We start from the raw sequence: 15616 nt of genomic DNA on the forward strand, positions 1-15616 counted from the left end.
TGGTTAGAACTGTTTGGGCTAATCCTCGACAAATGAGACATTCGATGTTCAAATATATATTTCGGGACGAAACAATAAGGTAATGGGACGAGCACCGACACCGTCACCCTTAGGAATGAAATGTATGAATTGCTCATTCCAGTCCAATGGGTAATCAGCGCTGTTATACATCTCATTAAAAATATCAAGAAGAATTAATTTGAGCTTAAGGGGTTATTCTCATGTGAGCACTTCAAAAAATTATTTTTTTTTTTTTTATATTTTGACAGTAAAACCTATTGAAAACATACTGTGAAAAATTCAGACCGAAATTCATAGTATTTGATAAGTTACAGCTCATAGTCGCCGACGTGTCGTAAGCGATTGTCTACCAGGCTTTCAAGTTTAAACGCGTTTTTCTCGAATCATCATTTTCTGAAACGGTCAAGGTCCTACAAGAAAAAGTATTCAACCGATTGCTTTAAAATTTACATATGTTCTTCTACTCATTTATAGTTATCGTCCCTACCACAATTGTTTATTTTCGACAATATCTTCATATTTTTTTTAAACGATTTGTAACGAAAAAGAAGGAGATTTTCGTGATTTTTTTTTGAAGTTCGATATTTTTTTTTGTTTTTAATGAAATTGATTATATTTGGTAGGGACGATAGCCACAGATCTACTGAATAATAATCCATTCGATTTTTTTATGTCAGACAACATGAACAGCCGCTATCACCTTGACCAGTGAACTACATTTTTTTGTTGGGGACTACTTTGACTTTAAAAAAATATATGTTAAAAATGTAAAAAACGAAAAAAAAATTTTTTTTCGTATATTTCAAAATACAAATAAAAATATATTGAAAAATCAACATGATTGAAGTTTGTTGTCGCATAAAAAAAAAATTCCGAAAAAGTGGTAAAATATAGGCGTTCACATGAGAATAACCCCTTAACGGGTATCCTCTTTAGTAAAACATAATCTATGCCGTCTTTTCCCGGCGACGACTTACTTTTTCGTGTGTTTACCGCCATATTGAACTCAACGAAATCAAAGGGAGCGCTCAATATATCATTGTCCTGGCACGAAGGACAATAGCTTGGATCTATCGGGGTCCATGAGGGGCTGATTGAACTGAAGGTGTTCTCAATGTTGCTGCCAAATTGTAAATTTTCCGACGTGATAATCGAGTTTACCCACTTGTTTTTCAAAACTTTACATGTACGCCAGACCTAGGAGAGAGTATTATTGATGTCGATTGTTTCACAAAACGTCCTGAATTTCATTCTTTTCTTTAATTTGAACAGTTTTCTTGCAGCTGCCTCTTGTCTTTTATAAGCAAAATAATCCTGACAGTTCATTGTGTAAAGCCATTTTTTATACGCAGTTTTACGTAGTCTTATAGCTCTATCACATTCTTCAGCCCACCAAAATACTGGATTTCTGTGTACACGGTTAGACACTTGCTTTTTAACAGGGGTATGTTTTTTAACTAAAATGGTTAGATTGTCGATGAAGAATTTCGAGTTTTCTAAAGGATAGAGAGAGTCATAATCAAATTCCAGGAACCTTTCATAAGAACTGTCCAGCTCCTCACAAAGCTCGGTCCACTTAGTTCTGATTGACGTGAGTTTGAAAGAGTGCTTACGATAAATATATTTTTCAATTGAGATCTGAGTAAAAACTGGAAAATGACCAGATCCCCAGCTATCGTCACCCTCGGTCACTCTCATTTTTTCACAAAATGAGCTATTTGACAATATAAGATCTATATTCGATTGACTGTTCTCATCCCTGCCTGTAATTGTGTCTGGATTTTGAATTACTGTATCACTTCTTATGATACTCTCAAAGAGTCGCTCTCCATCCAGTATGTATTTGTTGCAACTCCACGCAGGATGTAGCGCATTAAAATCGCCTATTAACAAACAACACTCACTGGTATTGGTGAGATTCACTATCTGATCCCATATATTTTGACTTAACGAGTTGCCGGGAGGCCTTTAAAATGCAAATAGATTGAATTTAGGGGTGATACTAGTTATTTCAAAGCCTGCAGCTTCTACTAGATGACTTGAAATATTAATATTGTTACGTATCCCCCTTCGAAGGCTCATTCATTTGTCTATGATCTGAACTTCGGGAGAATCACGACTGTCTTTTGGATATGACATCAGTCTTTTGTGTCTCTCTTCGGAGCTCTGACGTGTCACATCGTAATACTCTTTGTAACTAATAAACCGCCCCAAATATTTATCAACCTGTGTCGTCTTTATTCTTCGCTGGATATAACATTGGTGTCAGAAGTGGGATTAATCAAAACCTACGAGCCTAGAAAATCTCTCTATCCTTCCGGCTCTGTTAACTGGACTTCCTACTTTTGGATTCCTGTCAACAAATCTTGGGAATTATTAAATTTGACGTCAAGCTGTGGAAAATTATTTTTTTCCCTTTATTGGTGAGTCACTTTATTTAAATAATTATGTCGGGAAGAGGAAGGCGAAGACGAGCCACTTTGGAAGAGCATCATGCTCCATTGGCTCCCCCCTATCGCCCTCATTCTCCACTGGATGACGAAATACTCCACCATAATCCGACTTCTCGAGAAATTGAAGATTTGGGCAATCAACTTCGCAATGAATTCCAAAATCAATTACGGGACGCTGTAACTAGTATCAGAGAAGTTATTCGACAAGAGAGAGAGGAAGAACGCCGGACTAGACGCAATGACATTTTTAATTCACTTAGAAATCTTACAGGCAATTCAACAACTCATAATATCCATGGAATTCTTCAAAATTGTACACCAGGAAACCAGGCAATTCCTATCGTTGTCGATGTCCACCAGAACCCTACTCCAGAGATTCCAGGAAATTTTTCAGCCGATAATTATCAAACTGTTCCTGTCAACTCTGAACAACATCTTTCTGGGGAACTCCTTAATCCAACCATTCCAAGAATTAATGGTACTTCAAGGGAACCAAACACGTCACAATCAGTTCCAGCAGTCCTAGGCATGACTCTTCAACATGGAACGGAAGCGCCGATTCCTCCTGGGGTTCAAGTGCCACCATACCCTCCTCCGAGGAATCCAACAGATAACACTCTAAATTATTTCCCTTCTCACCCCTTTGCTTTTGCTAATCGTAGTGATGCTGCACATGCTAACGCTAATCCTTCTCCTCACATCAATAATTTACCCTCAATGAAGGAAAACAAAATTTCCCAAATTAAACCAGACACGTACGACGGTTCAGAACTTTGGTCTCATTACTACCTGCAATTCGAAATTGCTTCTTCTCATAACCAGTGGTCAGAAGAGACTAAAGCTTCACAATTATTAACGCGTCTCCGCGGAAAAGCTCGGTTAATTTTGAGTAAAATCGTAGATCAGAATAAATCAGATTACAAAACAATTACAAAAATATTAGCTGAAAAGTTTGATGAAAAACATCTTTCGCGTATGTATTACCACGAATTACAATCTCGGAAACAGAAAAAAGGTGAAAGCTACGTCACTTACTCGGAAGAGATTGATCGACTTAGCCGTTTGGCTTATTCAAGTTCTTCTGAGGAAGAACGTGATCGTGCTGCCTGCCGCGCCTTTATCGATGGAATCAATAACCCACAAATGGAATTTACCTTAAAATCTGAGGATATTGAAAATTTCCAACGTGCAGTTGAACGCGCAACTCAGTTGAGTTCTATTTCCAACTCTGTGATTAACAAACGCCAACCTCAAAATTCATCGCATTTTCGATCACAAATCGATTATCGCGATCTCTCATCAAAACATGACAGGCATAAGAAATTTTTCAATACGGAAACGAATATACGATGCTACAAATGTCACAATTTTGGCCATTTCGCTAAGCATTGCAACAGCTTTGGTAACCCAAATCAAAATAGTTCTAGGAGTTCTCACAATAATCCCACACAAGAATTCAACTCAACTCGGGTCAATCACCATCCCTACCGTCATTTTAATAATGGCAGTAGAAATTTCAAATCAAAATTTCCATATAATAACAAACATTCAAACCGAAACGGATCTGCTAACACCCACACACATTCGGAAAACTGAATGGAGTCGATTCGTTGGGGGACGAATTGACTCAACCAAATTTCAATATTTCTAGATGCTTTCAGGTGAAAAATGAAACTCAAGATCCAATCCTTGCTTTGGAATTGAAAGGAAAAATTAATGATCATTCTTGCTTTATGACAATTGACACGGCTAGTGACATTACATTAATTAACCCTAAACTTTTGAACAACAATCTGACTGGTCTAAAAAACTCTACCAGAAGGATCAGTATTATCACTGTTTCTGGCGAACATTTCCCTTATCAAGCTATCAAAGAAATTGAAATTTCCATCGGAAATTTTTCTATTGTTCTTGACGCGGTCTTCGCAATTATAAAAGAAGATTGTATTCTTGGCTTAGATTTTCTCTACAAATCTGGCCTCTTACAAGACTTCCAGTCGATTGTTAAGAGAAAATTTGACATTGATAACCCTAAGAAAACGGTTTTTATCAAACGAACGATTTCGAAAGGAATCTCTGGATTTTCCCCAAATATTCCTGAATTTTTGCTTCAACTATTTGAAAATTCATGTGAGTTATTAAATCCAAAAGAACAGAGAGTATTCAAAAGCTTTCTTCTAACTTATCAAGAGCGCTTTTCCTCTAGTTCTACTGACTTAGGGAGATATCCAGGAGCTAAACACGTAATCGACACTGGGAACTCGAATCCAATCAAACAAAATCCTCGCAGAGTCCCATTCCATTACCGCGACAAAGTTTTTGATCTCCTTGAGGAAATGAAAGAACAACAGGTTATTGAACCTAGTTACAGTCCTTGGTTACGGTCCTTGCAAGTTCGAACAACTTGCATCACTACTGATGACGGCAATTGGTCCACTCTGCAGGCTCAAGATCCAATCCTCCGCATGTTGATCGATTTAAAAAAACGGAATCAACGTCCTGACTGACATGAAATCTCTCACCTTGGCTCAGATGTGAAGCTCTACCTCCTCTATTGGGATTCTCTCGAATTGATAGGTGATACTCTCTACCGTCGATGGGAATCCAACGACAAATCCAAAATTACTCTTCAAATTACTGTTCCTAATTCTTCGAGAAAAGAAATACTCAAGACCGCACACTCTTCTCCCCTTGGTGGCCATTTCAAAGTCAACAAAATGCTAGATAATATTCGGAAACGTTTCTATTGTACTTCTTGTAAAATTGATGTTGAGAATTGGTGCCGCAGATGTTCTGTTTGTTTCAGTCAAGATGGCCCAGCACAACGAGCCAGAGGAGAATTACAGCTTTATAATGTCGGCTTTCCTTTTGAGAGAATAGCAGTTGACATTTTAGGTCCTTTACCAAGAACAATTAGTAACAATCGGTTCGTCCTTGTAGTCACTGACTATTTTTCTCGTTGGCCTGAAGCAATCCCGCTTCCAAATCATCGGGCAGCTACTATCGCTGAAGCTTTGGTAGTCCATGTTGTTTCACGTTTTGGAATACCTCTAGAAATCCACTCCGATCAAGGAAGAGATTTTGAATCCGGAATTTTCACCTCACTTATGAAGCTATTAGGTATTCATAAAACGCGTACCACCCCATTGCATCCACAATCCAATGGTATGGTTGAGCGTTTAAACAGAACTATCCTTAACTACCTCGCTAAATTTATCAATGACAATCAGAATTCATGGGACAAGTGGCTTCCATTATTCCTTCTCGCATATCGTTCCTCCAAGCATCAAACCACCCAATTCACTCCAGCAAAGTTAATATTCGGTAGAGAATTGCGACTTCCTCTAGATTTGCTTCATGGTAACCCATCATTCAATAACTCTAACAATCTCGGAAATTTACCTGATTACATAGATCAGTTGCAAGAGCAATTGGTGAACACCCATAATCAAGTCAGAGAAAATTGGAAAATCAAAAGCGACAAAATGAAACCTAAATTCGATTTAAAAGCTCACATGATATACTTTACACCTGGTCAGAGAGTTTGGCTCTTTGCCCCCAAGAGAGTCAAAGGTCGATGTCCAAAAATTCAAAGAAGTTGGGAGAAAACATATGTGATCCGATCCAAACTAAATGATGTTGTGTATCAAATTCAGAAATTCCCTAAAGGAAAATTCAAAATAGTACATGTCAACCGTCTGTGGCCACTGGAACATGATGATCTAGAATGATTATTATCCTTCAGTGCCCCATCACTTATGTCTGTTGTAGCAGACGGGCCCCATCACTTATGTCTGTTGTAGCAGACGGGCCCCATCACTTGTGTCTGTTGTAGCAGACTGGCCCCATCACTTGTGTCTGTTGTAGCAGACTGGCCTGATTACTTATGTCTGTTGTAGCAGACGGGCCTCATTACTTGTGTCTGTTGTAGCAGACGGGCCTCATCACTTATGTCTGTTGTAGCAGACGAGCCCTATCACTTATGTCTGTTGTAGCAGACGGGCCCCATCACTTATGTCTGTTGTAGCAGACGGCCCCATCACTTATGTCTGTTGTAGCAGACGGGCCCCATCACTTATGTCTGTTGTAGCAGACTGGCCCCATCACTTGTGTCTGTTGTAGCAGACTGGCCTGATTACTTATGTCTGTTGTAGCAGACGGGCCTCATTACTTGTGTCTGTTGTAGCAGACGGGCCTCATCACTTATGTCTGTTGTAGCAGACGGGCCCCATCACTTATGTCTGTTGTAGCAGACGGGCCCCATCACTTATGTCTGTTGTAGCAGACGGGCCCCATTACTTGTGTCTGTTGTAGCAGACGGGCCTGATTACTTGTGTCTGTTGTAGCAGACTGGCCTGATTACTTATGTCTGTTGTAGCAGACGGACCTCATTACTTGTGTCTGTTGTAGCAGACGGGCCTCATTACTTGTGTCTGTTGTAGCAGACGGGCCCCATTACTTGTGTCTGTTGTAGCAGACGGGCCTGATTACTTGTGTCTGTTGAAGCAGACTGGCCTGATTATTTATTTTTACCTGTTTCACTTTACTCTATCACCTTTGAGTTATTTCAGGATGAATGAATGTGTGTATGTGTCAAAATGAATTATATACGCTTATTTTTGCATAATGCATGTAATAATTTCGAAAGCTTTCGAAAAACTGCAATCTTGTGAAGTTTGAATTTTTGGTAGTTGCTTTTAAACTAGTTGCTAGTAGTTGTCTGCAGACAAGTAATTTGGAAAAGTAGTTGCTTGTTATTTTCATTGAATGATATTCTCATTTAAATGTTTTTCTTTTCTTTTCTAATTTGAGGAAATCTCTGTGTTGAGTTGTTTTCAGATACTGTACCCATAACGGAAATTTTCAAGTGAACCATTCTGCTGTTTCAGAAAATGAACAATGAAAGTTCGAGTCAAATACTGACATTCACACCCTTAATGAATAAGTCAATTAAGAACACTTTATTCCTCTTGCTCAACATAACCCATTGAAAATTGTAACAAACACTTTCGATAAATTATGATTGTATAGAATCAAACAAATATTAATCGGCTGTTCTTTAGCGTTGATTTCTGGGAGGTTTTAGCTAAAGAACAGACTGGGGCCCTCCCTATGTGAGATCTTGCAACGCTTAAATTTTTCAGTTTGTCTTAAATTAAAGCAACAAATCCTAGAGTTGTAATACCTCAAATAGTCCCTGGTGTGATTGCCGGGGCGGCAATCTTTTTGCGGAGGGGAGTAGTGTTACGTATCCCCCTTCGAAGGCTCATTCATTTGTCTATGATCTGAACTTCGGGAGAATCACGACTGTCTTTTGGATATGACATCAGTCTTTTGTGTCTCTCTTCGGAGCTCTGACGTGTCACATCGTAATACTCTTTGTAACTAATAAACCGCCCCAAATATTTATCAACCTGTGTCGTCTTTATTCTTCGCTGGATATAACAATATTATCAATTTGCTTGTACGCAATGGTCGATCTCATAGCTACCACGAGTCCTCCTCCGGGCCCATATTCTCTGTCAAAACGTATTACTTTGTGGCCAGGCAAGTTAATTGGAGAAGTATAGGATGGGTCAAGCCATGTTTCTGATCACCACAGACGATGATGTCCAGATTCTGCCGCTGCTTGCAATTCCGGTAAACGTAGTGGAAGACTTCGATAGTTTCAGTAAACCATTCTCAATTGACACCTTCGCAATTGAGTGGTATCAGTCTGGTTGTGATAATTAGATATGTTCATGTTTAAGATGAGTGGTAGTTGCTGGATGTGGAATTGCAGTCAGCACTGGGATTTTTAATGCGTTTAATTAATGTTGACAGCCGTCCTTTTATCACCTTACTGTCGAGAACTATATGTGCTTGATTCAACCTTTTTATTAAGGATTTTGTGTCGATGGCGTACGTCTGAAGGTAGGCTTCCAGATCGTCGTGTTTTCGGGCTTCGATAAAAAACTTGACAAATCTATCATAATCAAATACACGCAAACCTGGAGAGACAATCATAGGGGCCTTTAAACGAGGAGATTGTTGACGAATATAGTCCTCAGTCAGTTCATTCCTCCTTCTGTTTGTTTTCGGGGTAATAAAACCGTCACTGCTGGTACGATATTTGGACTCTAATACTGGATTGTCAAAATTAGTCTTCTCCAGCCGAGGTCGCTTGACCATCGGATTAATCATTGTACCTGCATTATCGGGGATCTTTGTTATGGATGTAGTATTACCTTGATTCGATGGTGATACTTGTCCCCCGAGCAATTGCCTCTCGTCACAGGAATTTTCGACTTCATTATCTTCCTTTCCTTTTTCATTAGCTATTTCACTTATTTCCAGGTTGTTCTCGATTTCTTGTGTGAGAGGTACATCTATTTCCATCATGGTCTGAGACTGCGAGATTGACTGGGGGCAGTTTTTAGCTATGTGCCCCATGTTTTTGCATTTATAGCATGCAGGATTATCGATGAAGGCTGGTGTGTTGTACGTGTTTCCCTTGAACTGAAGGCACACGATCGCCGGAAGCTTTCCCGCGTCATCTGTTCTAATGTATACCTATCGGCGAAAATCTTTAATGTGGCTATACCCTGGCTCACTGATACCCATTTTCATCCTGGTGATGCTGGAGGATGTAGTGATCTTTAACTTCTTGAATTCATCCTCAATCACCGATTGAGGAATCATAGGACTAACTCTAGTTAGAATTACTTTACTGCTCTGCGTGGTGAGTGACTTTATCTTGAGTTTATGTTCTCCCACATACAACTCGGTCTCAGGAGAAGTTAGTTCTTGAACGAATTTTTTGTTCTTGAGAAATACGAAAATAAGATTTCCAGGCATTCGGTGAGCAGAGTCAATGTTGCTAGGGCCTATTTTCCTTCCAACAGAGATTACATAATCCGCAATCCTAATTCCTTGTATTGACTGGATAACGATGGCTGGGTCATTTTCTAGGGGCACCTCTTGAGACAGAGATTGAGCGTACGTAGTTGGGGATCCCCCAGGGTCGTTTCTGCTATTCATTTCGCAAAAACTAAAATGTAATCGGACTACACTCTAACTTTAAATTGACACAGGATTATCCGTATAATTTAGCTAATACGTCGTGTCCCGCACCGGGCAAAAGTAAATTTTGACACTCTATTCTAACAGTTTTGAATTATTGAGACGGAGCGTAACCAAAATACGTCCTGTCCCGACGAGTGTCGGAACGAGAATCCCAAATCCTTAAATTGTTTTTGGATTTCTTCCTTATGTATTTGAGGAAACCTATACTGTTTCGTGGAAATAGGAATTTCGTCGGTGGTTGGAATTTTGTGAGTCATTATAGTTGTACCTTGCAAACGATCGCCTGGAAGCTGGACTTGATAGGGGTATTTTATAAAAACTCTTAAAATACTTTCTCTCTCTTCTGAATGAAGGTTTTCGAGGTGAAGGCTATTCGCGAGTCTTTCTATCCGTTTCTCTACGGCTTCTGTCTCAATCATGCAACGTGTTTTTATCGGTTTTTCTGAATAGTTATCAATTTTCTCTAAATATTGCACAGGAATATTCAGTTCTCGCTCTCTTCCGTCACAATTGATTATATAAATCCACATAACTCCTTGACTATTTGAAACTAATGCTTCTGTTTCGTCCCGAAATATATATTTGAACATCGAATGTCTCATTTGTCGAGGATTAGCCCAAACAGTTCTAACCATTTCTGTTAAGGTGTACCCGAGGGTTCTCAGGTCTAATGTCTCGTCGTGGCTAGAGTATCCCCGGGAACACTAGACAACTACTTTCAAAAAAAACATTACAGCAAGTTTATGGTGCGGTCTCTGGCCGCATCACAAATTCCGCATTCGTAAGAGTTTTACAATTTGATCCTTTCCAGATGCACCTTTCTTTCACTCCGCACGGTCTCCTACTGCGGAACCAATAACTCAGCAACCCTAGGACCTTTCTCCCTTCCATGCATTCATTTTTTTGTAAACATTCTCAGCAATTTTCACCCGAAGAACCAAGTTCGTTTGCGTTTTAGAAGCACTTACCTTCCAACCGTAGTGAAGGAACTATCTATCCTCTTTCTGTGCGGGCATTGACTGAGACAGTCGAATCTCAAAATTCACTTAACTTTTATCTTGAACCAACAGTATCATTATATCCCAAACACATAAAATATATAATCACCGATAAATAAACAACCATTCAAAAACAAAAAAGTCGTCAGTTATTCGAGTGAGTTGAATTATTCACTCGGAAGTACCGATTAAATTCATAAGATCGGTACACCTTCTCCTCCATAAATCTTAGCGCCCAAATTGAATCTGGGTGAATACCCTTGTTTCACGTCTGTATTCAATAATTTAATTCCTACCTTTTTCTTGCAACGAGCAGGAATTGTTATTCTAGTTTGCATCAGTGGAATGGCGATTCCCTTACTATTTATACGCAACTCATCATCGGAGAAACACAGCGTTGCTTTCTCATCTCGTAAAAATTATGCATCTAATATACCATCATATTTGATTGGGAAATTCGCACGAACGATTTGAAAATTACAGGGAATGGAATCAAACGTAACTCGAGCCTCTCCAATTGTCAAATCACACCCTGGGGTGATTCCTCTCAATTCAAAACGTTTATCTGGATTTATATGGATACCCGATTTTAATACATCCTCCTTTAACCAATTGATGTCCGCTCCGGAGTCCACAAGGAGTCAACTTTTCATATTTTGTAAATCATCACTCGTGATAGTGACACACAGGAGTGTCATTTGCTCTGCCTGATTAACGTTAATCGATGTTTTTGGAAGTTTATCATCTGAGCCCAACCGAGTATTCTGAGCGTTAACATTTCGGAAACTACCACGACGGCAATTACGAGTCGAATGCCCGGTTATTTTGAAATTTACAAAATATCCCGGCTGGAATTTACTGTGGCATTGACTCAATATGTGGCCCGTTTTTCCACATGCATAACAGATTCTTCCGTTTCTCAATCAATTATCTGAGCCTTACGAATGACTCCGTACAGCGTTCACTCTAGCAGGGATCTGTTCCTGAGATCGATATTCCGAATGATATGGCCCGTAACTTCTAAAACGACAGAAATTACGATCATGAGAATTACACGGATTGTTTGTGGCAGCTTGCGGATTGTTAAAAATTTTAACCTGCTCTTTTTTAAAAAGATCATTGCGTTGCTCAATCTCTTTTCGTTTTTCGATTGCGACTTTAACGGCGGCTTCCAAATTTATGGGTTTTTCATTTGCAACGTGCGAACTCAATTCACCTCTCAATCCTCGAATGAAGCTGTCCCGAGCTCCTTCATATGTGGTAGCGAGAACACCGGTTGCGATGTCAACAGGATTAAACGTTAATTCGCGCAACATAATCGATTATCTTCTCGTTGTTCTTTTGATAAACTGTTGCAAGTAGGCCTTGCCACTGAGATAAAGTTCCACGCGGTGCAAAAGCTTGTTTTAAATTAGCAAAAATATTTTCAAGAGTCAGAGTAGCTTGATTCGCAACATATTGGCTAGCTTTGCCGGGAATCTTTGATTTTACCAATTGTGTAAAGTACATGCGATAGGATGGAGGTGCAAGCGCGATTGCCTGTTTGCACAAATCAATGAAGTTATTCACTGGAATATTTTCTCCATTAAAATGCGGAACCAAATTAGATATGTCTTTGATTGATATTGATGGCTGTAACTGTTGAGTGCTCCAATCCGCCCGACTCCCTGATCCCGATGCTAAATGCTGTATTATATTTGTACTGTTTGTACTGATACTCGCATTACTATTACTCACTGAATTCAATGAATCTCTAGGATTTGCCGTCGATGCAGATTCCCCCTCAGTTCTCATATTTCTACTACTTTTCCTGGGGCGCGGCATTACTACTCTTAAAATTCTATCAATTCAAATAATGGAATCCAATTAATTTCGTCAAATCAAATAAAAACCTTCTCTCTTCTCTTAAACTAATTAAAACGAATCAAATGGTCAAAATCTCTTAATTATTAGTGTTGTCTCTCCTTTCAAGGTGTAGACAGGCTGCGGCCTTTCATCGGATTATCTCGCTACTAGCCAGTAAAACCGCAGAAAACCTGGGCAATACCCTGACTTGTCCACTCTCAAATATAAACTTATATTGAAAGTTACAATTTTTAGTTATTCCAAATATTACGCTGTTCACTATAATTTTACTTGCACTTCACTGATTGACCTTTTGGAATTTCACTCAACACTACACCAAATTCTGCTCGGTGGAACTGCGTTGACTTATCAGTAAGCTGCTTGGCTGGAACTGCGTTGTCTTATCAGTAAGCTGCTTGGTTGGAACACTGGAACTCTCTTCAGGTCAGAGTCGACAGAAGAATGTTGTGAATTTTCAAATTCAAATTGCAAGTTCAATGGATGCGGCTACCCCACCGCTGTCACCAATTGTTATGTCCTATCAATATCACTGTCATGTACTGAGCTTGATAGCCAGTAGGTGTCACTATATATGATTAATCTTAGTTCGCGAAATTTAAATTGATCTTAATTTTTATATTTTTAATCAGTGTCGAAATACGCAGAAAATAAGTAGATACAATGGACAATGGACAACGAACAATAGAAACAACACCACCAGTGTGGGAAAAACCGTTACGCAGAAGTCTTAACCTTTTGAGTTTAACTTTGCCATTTATTTACCCGTAAAATTCGTTGGATAAATATTTTCTCCAAACCTGAAACTTGAGAAGGAAATCATAAATCTTCGAATCAATACAGTCCAAGTCATAAAGCACCAGTTCTGTTTTTGCTCATGTTTTGATTCAACATGTGTGAGGTCTTCTTGGTCCATTGTATCGAAAGTTGAGGGCCTGAGTCCCTTGACAGAGAAAACGGGATGTCACGCGTTTTCCTTTTCACCGCTTTCCTTATTCTACCCCTCTTCCCTTTTCTTGGCCAAGTTGCGTGCGCAACATTTAGACTAGTGGGGGTTGTAGCACCCAACCCTTGGAAAATTAGTTAAGTTTAGTTCAGTTCGATTTTAAGTTGTTTCTGTGCCGCTTCTCCCTTCAATTAGTTAATCTCCAAATTTCACAGTAGAGTTTTGTTATTAGTTTTTCTGAATGTCTATTAATATTTCAAGACTTCAGTTAAGCTTCAAAAGTTATTGAATAAAGTGTGTGTTACGTGCAATCCTAAGCACTGCTGTTTGGATTTATCTTATTTGCAAAAACCTGAATCCAACTATTTCCTTTCAACGAGTTGACATCGATGGAGTCCTCATTAGAGGTTTAGCGGCTAACGAATTCCACGTTTTTAAAACTTAGCGCAAATATTCGTGAATGGCGCCACCGTCCTACTAGTGACTCGATAGGACATAACATCCAGCGACATATCGAACATGAGAGAGAGGAGATAAGCTCTCTCATTGTTTAGTCACTGGCACCACTCAACGCGCATGCGCACCGCTCGATCGAAACAAATTTGGCCAACGGTGGAACACCAATAGAACCATTATTCTTTGGTTGTCAAATGACGTCCCACAACGATGCGAATATCGAAAACAAAAAATGATTGAAATAATCTCAATCAAGAAAATTGAAAATGTAACACAGTGTTAATGAACGTATCTCCTGGAATATGAATCAGAAAAAAAGAAATTCGGACGAAAAGGGGTAGATTTTACACGGTTTATATGTTGAAAGTAACGTCAGGTTCTCCCGTAATCATGTGTATTTGCATTTTACTGCACTACTATTATTCGGTAGTAGTGGAGGGGTTAGTTGTGTCGTGTATATACACGCGGTAGCTCGGCCCGATTTTCGAGCATTCGAAAAGTCTCGAAAATTGCCTTGGCCGATACGCTGCCGCGTATCTCGATTTGTTATTTTAATCGGAGTCATACCACTCTTAGATTGACTCGTGCCCATACATACGTGGAAATTTTCAAGATTTCGTCATTTCTGAGGGGATGCGTTACTCGTCCTCGCGGTTTAACCCTGTTCTAACGTCCCAAAGCTGAGTATCTTTTTAATCATTGGTATGTGGGCTCCTGTATGGTCCCGAATTATTTTTATTTTGTATTTAAGTGATCATTTATTTATTCTGTGCAATTATTGTATTAAAGGTCATCGGCTTGCGACGTCAGAAGGAGAAATACTGTTCCGACCTTCGTCAATGTTGCTATCTTTTCATTTCTTTGTTTTTATTTATATATAGAACCTTTTCTGGGCATTCATCTAAGAATGTTTTGTAACATAACCTCTGGTTGAAATATCTGATTAGTAATTTATAGCGGTATTTAGTATTTGTATTTGGTTGACGTCATCGTTTATACTTTGCAATTTATTCGAGGGGAGATCATTCATAGAAAACGTATGTGAATACGTAACACATCGTGGGAATCACTTTTTTTTGGCTGCACCTAGACGAAATCTGGCATCATATTCGGTTTCAGCACGTCGAATAACCAAGGAAACTGATGCAACATCGTTTTCTTCGCAACCACAGCTCGCGAAAAACTCAATCATAGAAGTTGATATTCGTGTTCGATATGATGGCATATAACTTGAGTACACATTGTCGTAGGCCGATGAACCCGCGTGCAATAGATCCGTCTCGTCGAACTACACGAGTGCAATGCGCGAAGTTTGCGTGGGAACGATTAGGCTTCGAGAAAAAGTCGATTATACATATTCGTTTTTACGACATCGTGGGAATCACTTTTTTTTGGCTGCACCTACACGAAATCTGGCATCATATTCGGTTTCAGCACGTCAAATAACCGAGGAAACTGATGCAACATCATTTTCTCCGCGAGCATAGTTAACGAAAAACTCAATCATAGAAGTTGATATTCGTGTTCGATATGATGGCATATAACTTGAGTACACATTGTCGTAGGCCGATGAACCCGCGTGCAATAGCTTCGTCTTGTCGAACTACACGAGTGCAATGCGGGAAGCCTGCTTGGGAACCATGCGTCTTTGAGAAAAAGTCGATTATATATATGCGTTGTTACGAGATCGTGAGAATGACTTTTTTTTGGCTGCTCCTAGACTAAATCTGGCATCCTATTCGGTTTCAGCACGTCGAATAACCAAGGAAACTGATGCAACATCGTTTTCTTCGCCATCACAGCTCACGAAAACC

General features: G+C 39.4%; 2 protein-coding genes across 2 annotated transcripts; one reads left to right on the plus strand and one right to left on the minus strand.

Moving 5' to 3' along the window:
• Window positions 1–205: 205 nt before the first annotated feature.
• On the minus strand, window positions 206–2107 carry LOC135168626 (uncharacterized). The gene is made up of 4 exons (XM_064133005.1): window positions 2082–2107; window positions 1259–1987; window positions 935–1141; window positions 206–230 (listed from the first exon to the last, which is right to left on the minus strand). Exons 1-4 carry the CDS (start codon window positions 2105–2107, stop codon window positions 206–208), a joined length of 987 nt encoding a protein of 328 aa, XP_063989075.1.
• Window positions 2108–4070: 1963 nt separating this feature from the next.
• On the plus strand, window positions 4071–4981 carry LOC135168627 (uncharacterized). Its single transcript, XM_064133006.1, has 3 exons — window positions 4071–4075; window positions 4126–4825; window positions 4919–4981. Exons 1-3 carry the CDS (start codon window positions 4071–4073, stop codon window positions 4979–4981), a joined length of 768 nt encoding a protein of 255 aa, XP_063989076.1.
• The last annotated feature ends 10635 nt before the right edge of the window (window positions 4982–15616 follow it).

The sequence above is a fragment of the Diachasmimorpha longicaudata genome, chromosome 13 (genome assembly GCF_034640455.1).
Source record: "Diachasmimorpha longicaudata isolate KC_UGA_2023 chromosome 13, iyDiaLong2, whole genome shotgun sequence".
In the NCBI taxonomy this organism is placed as follows: domain Eukaryota; kingdom Metazoa; phylum Arthropoda; class Insecta; order Hymenoptera; family Braconidae; genus Diachasmimorpha; species Diachasmimorpha longicaudata.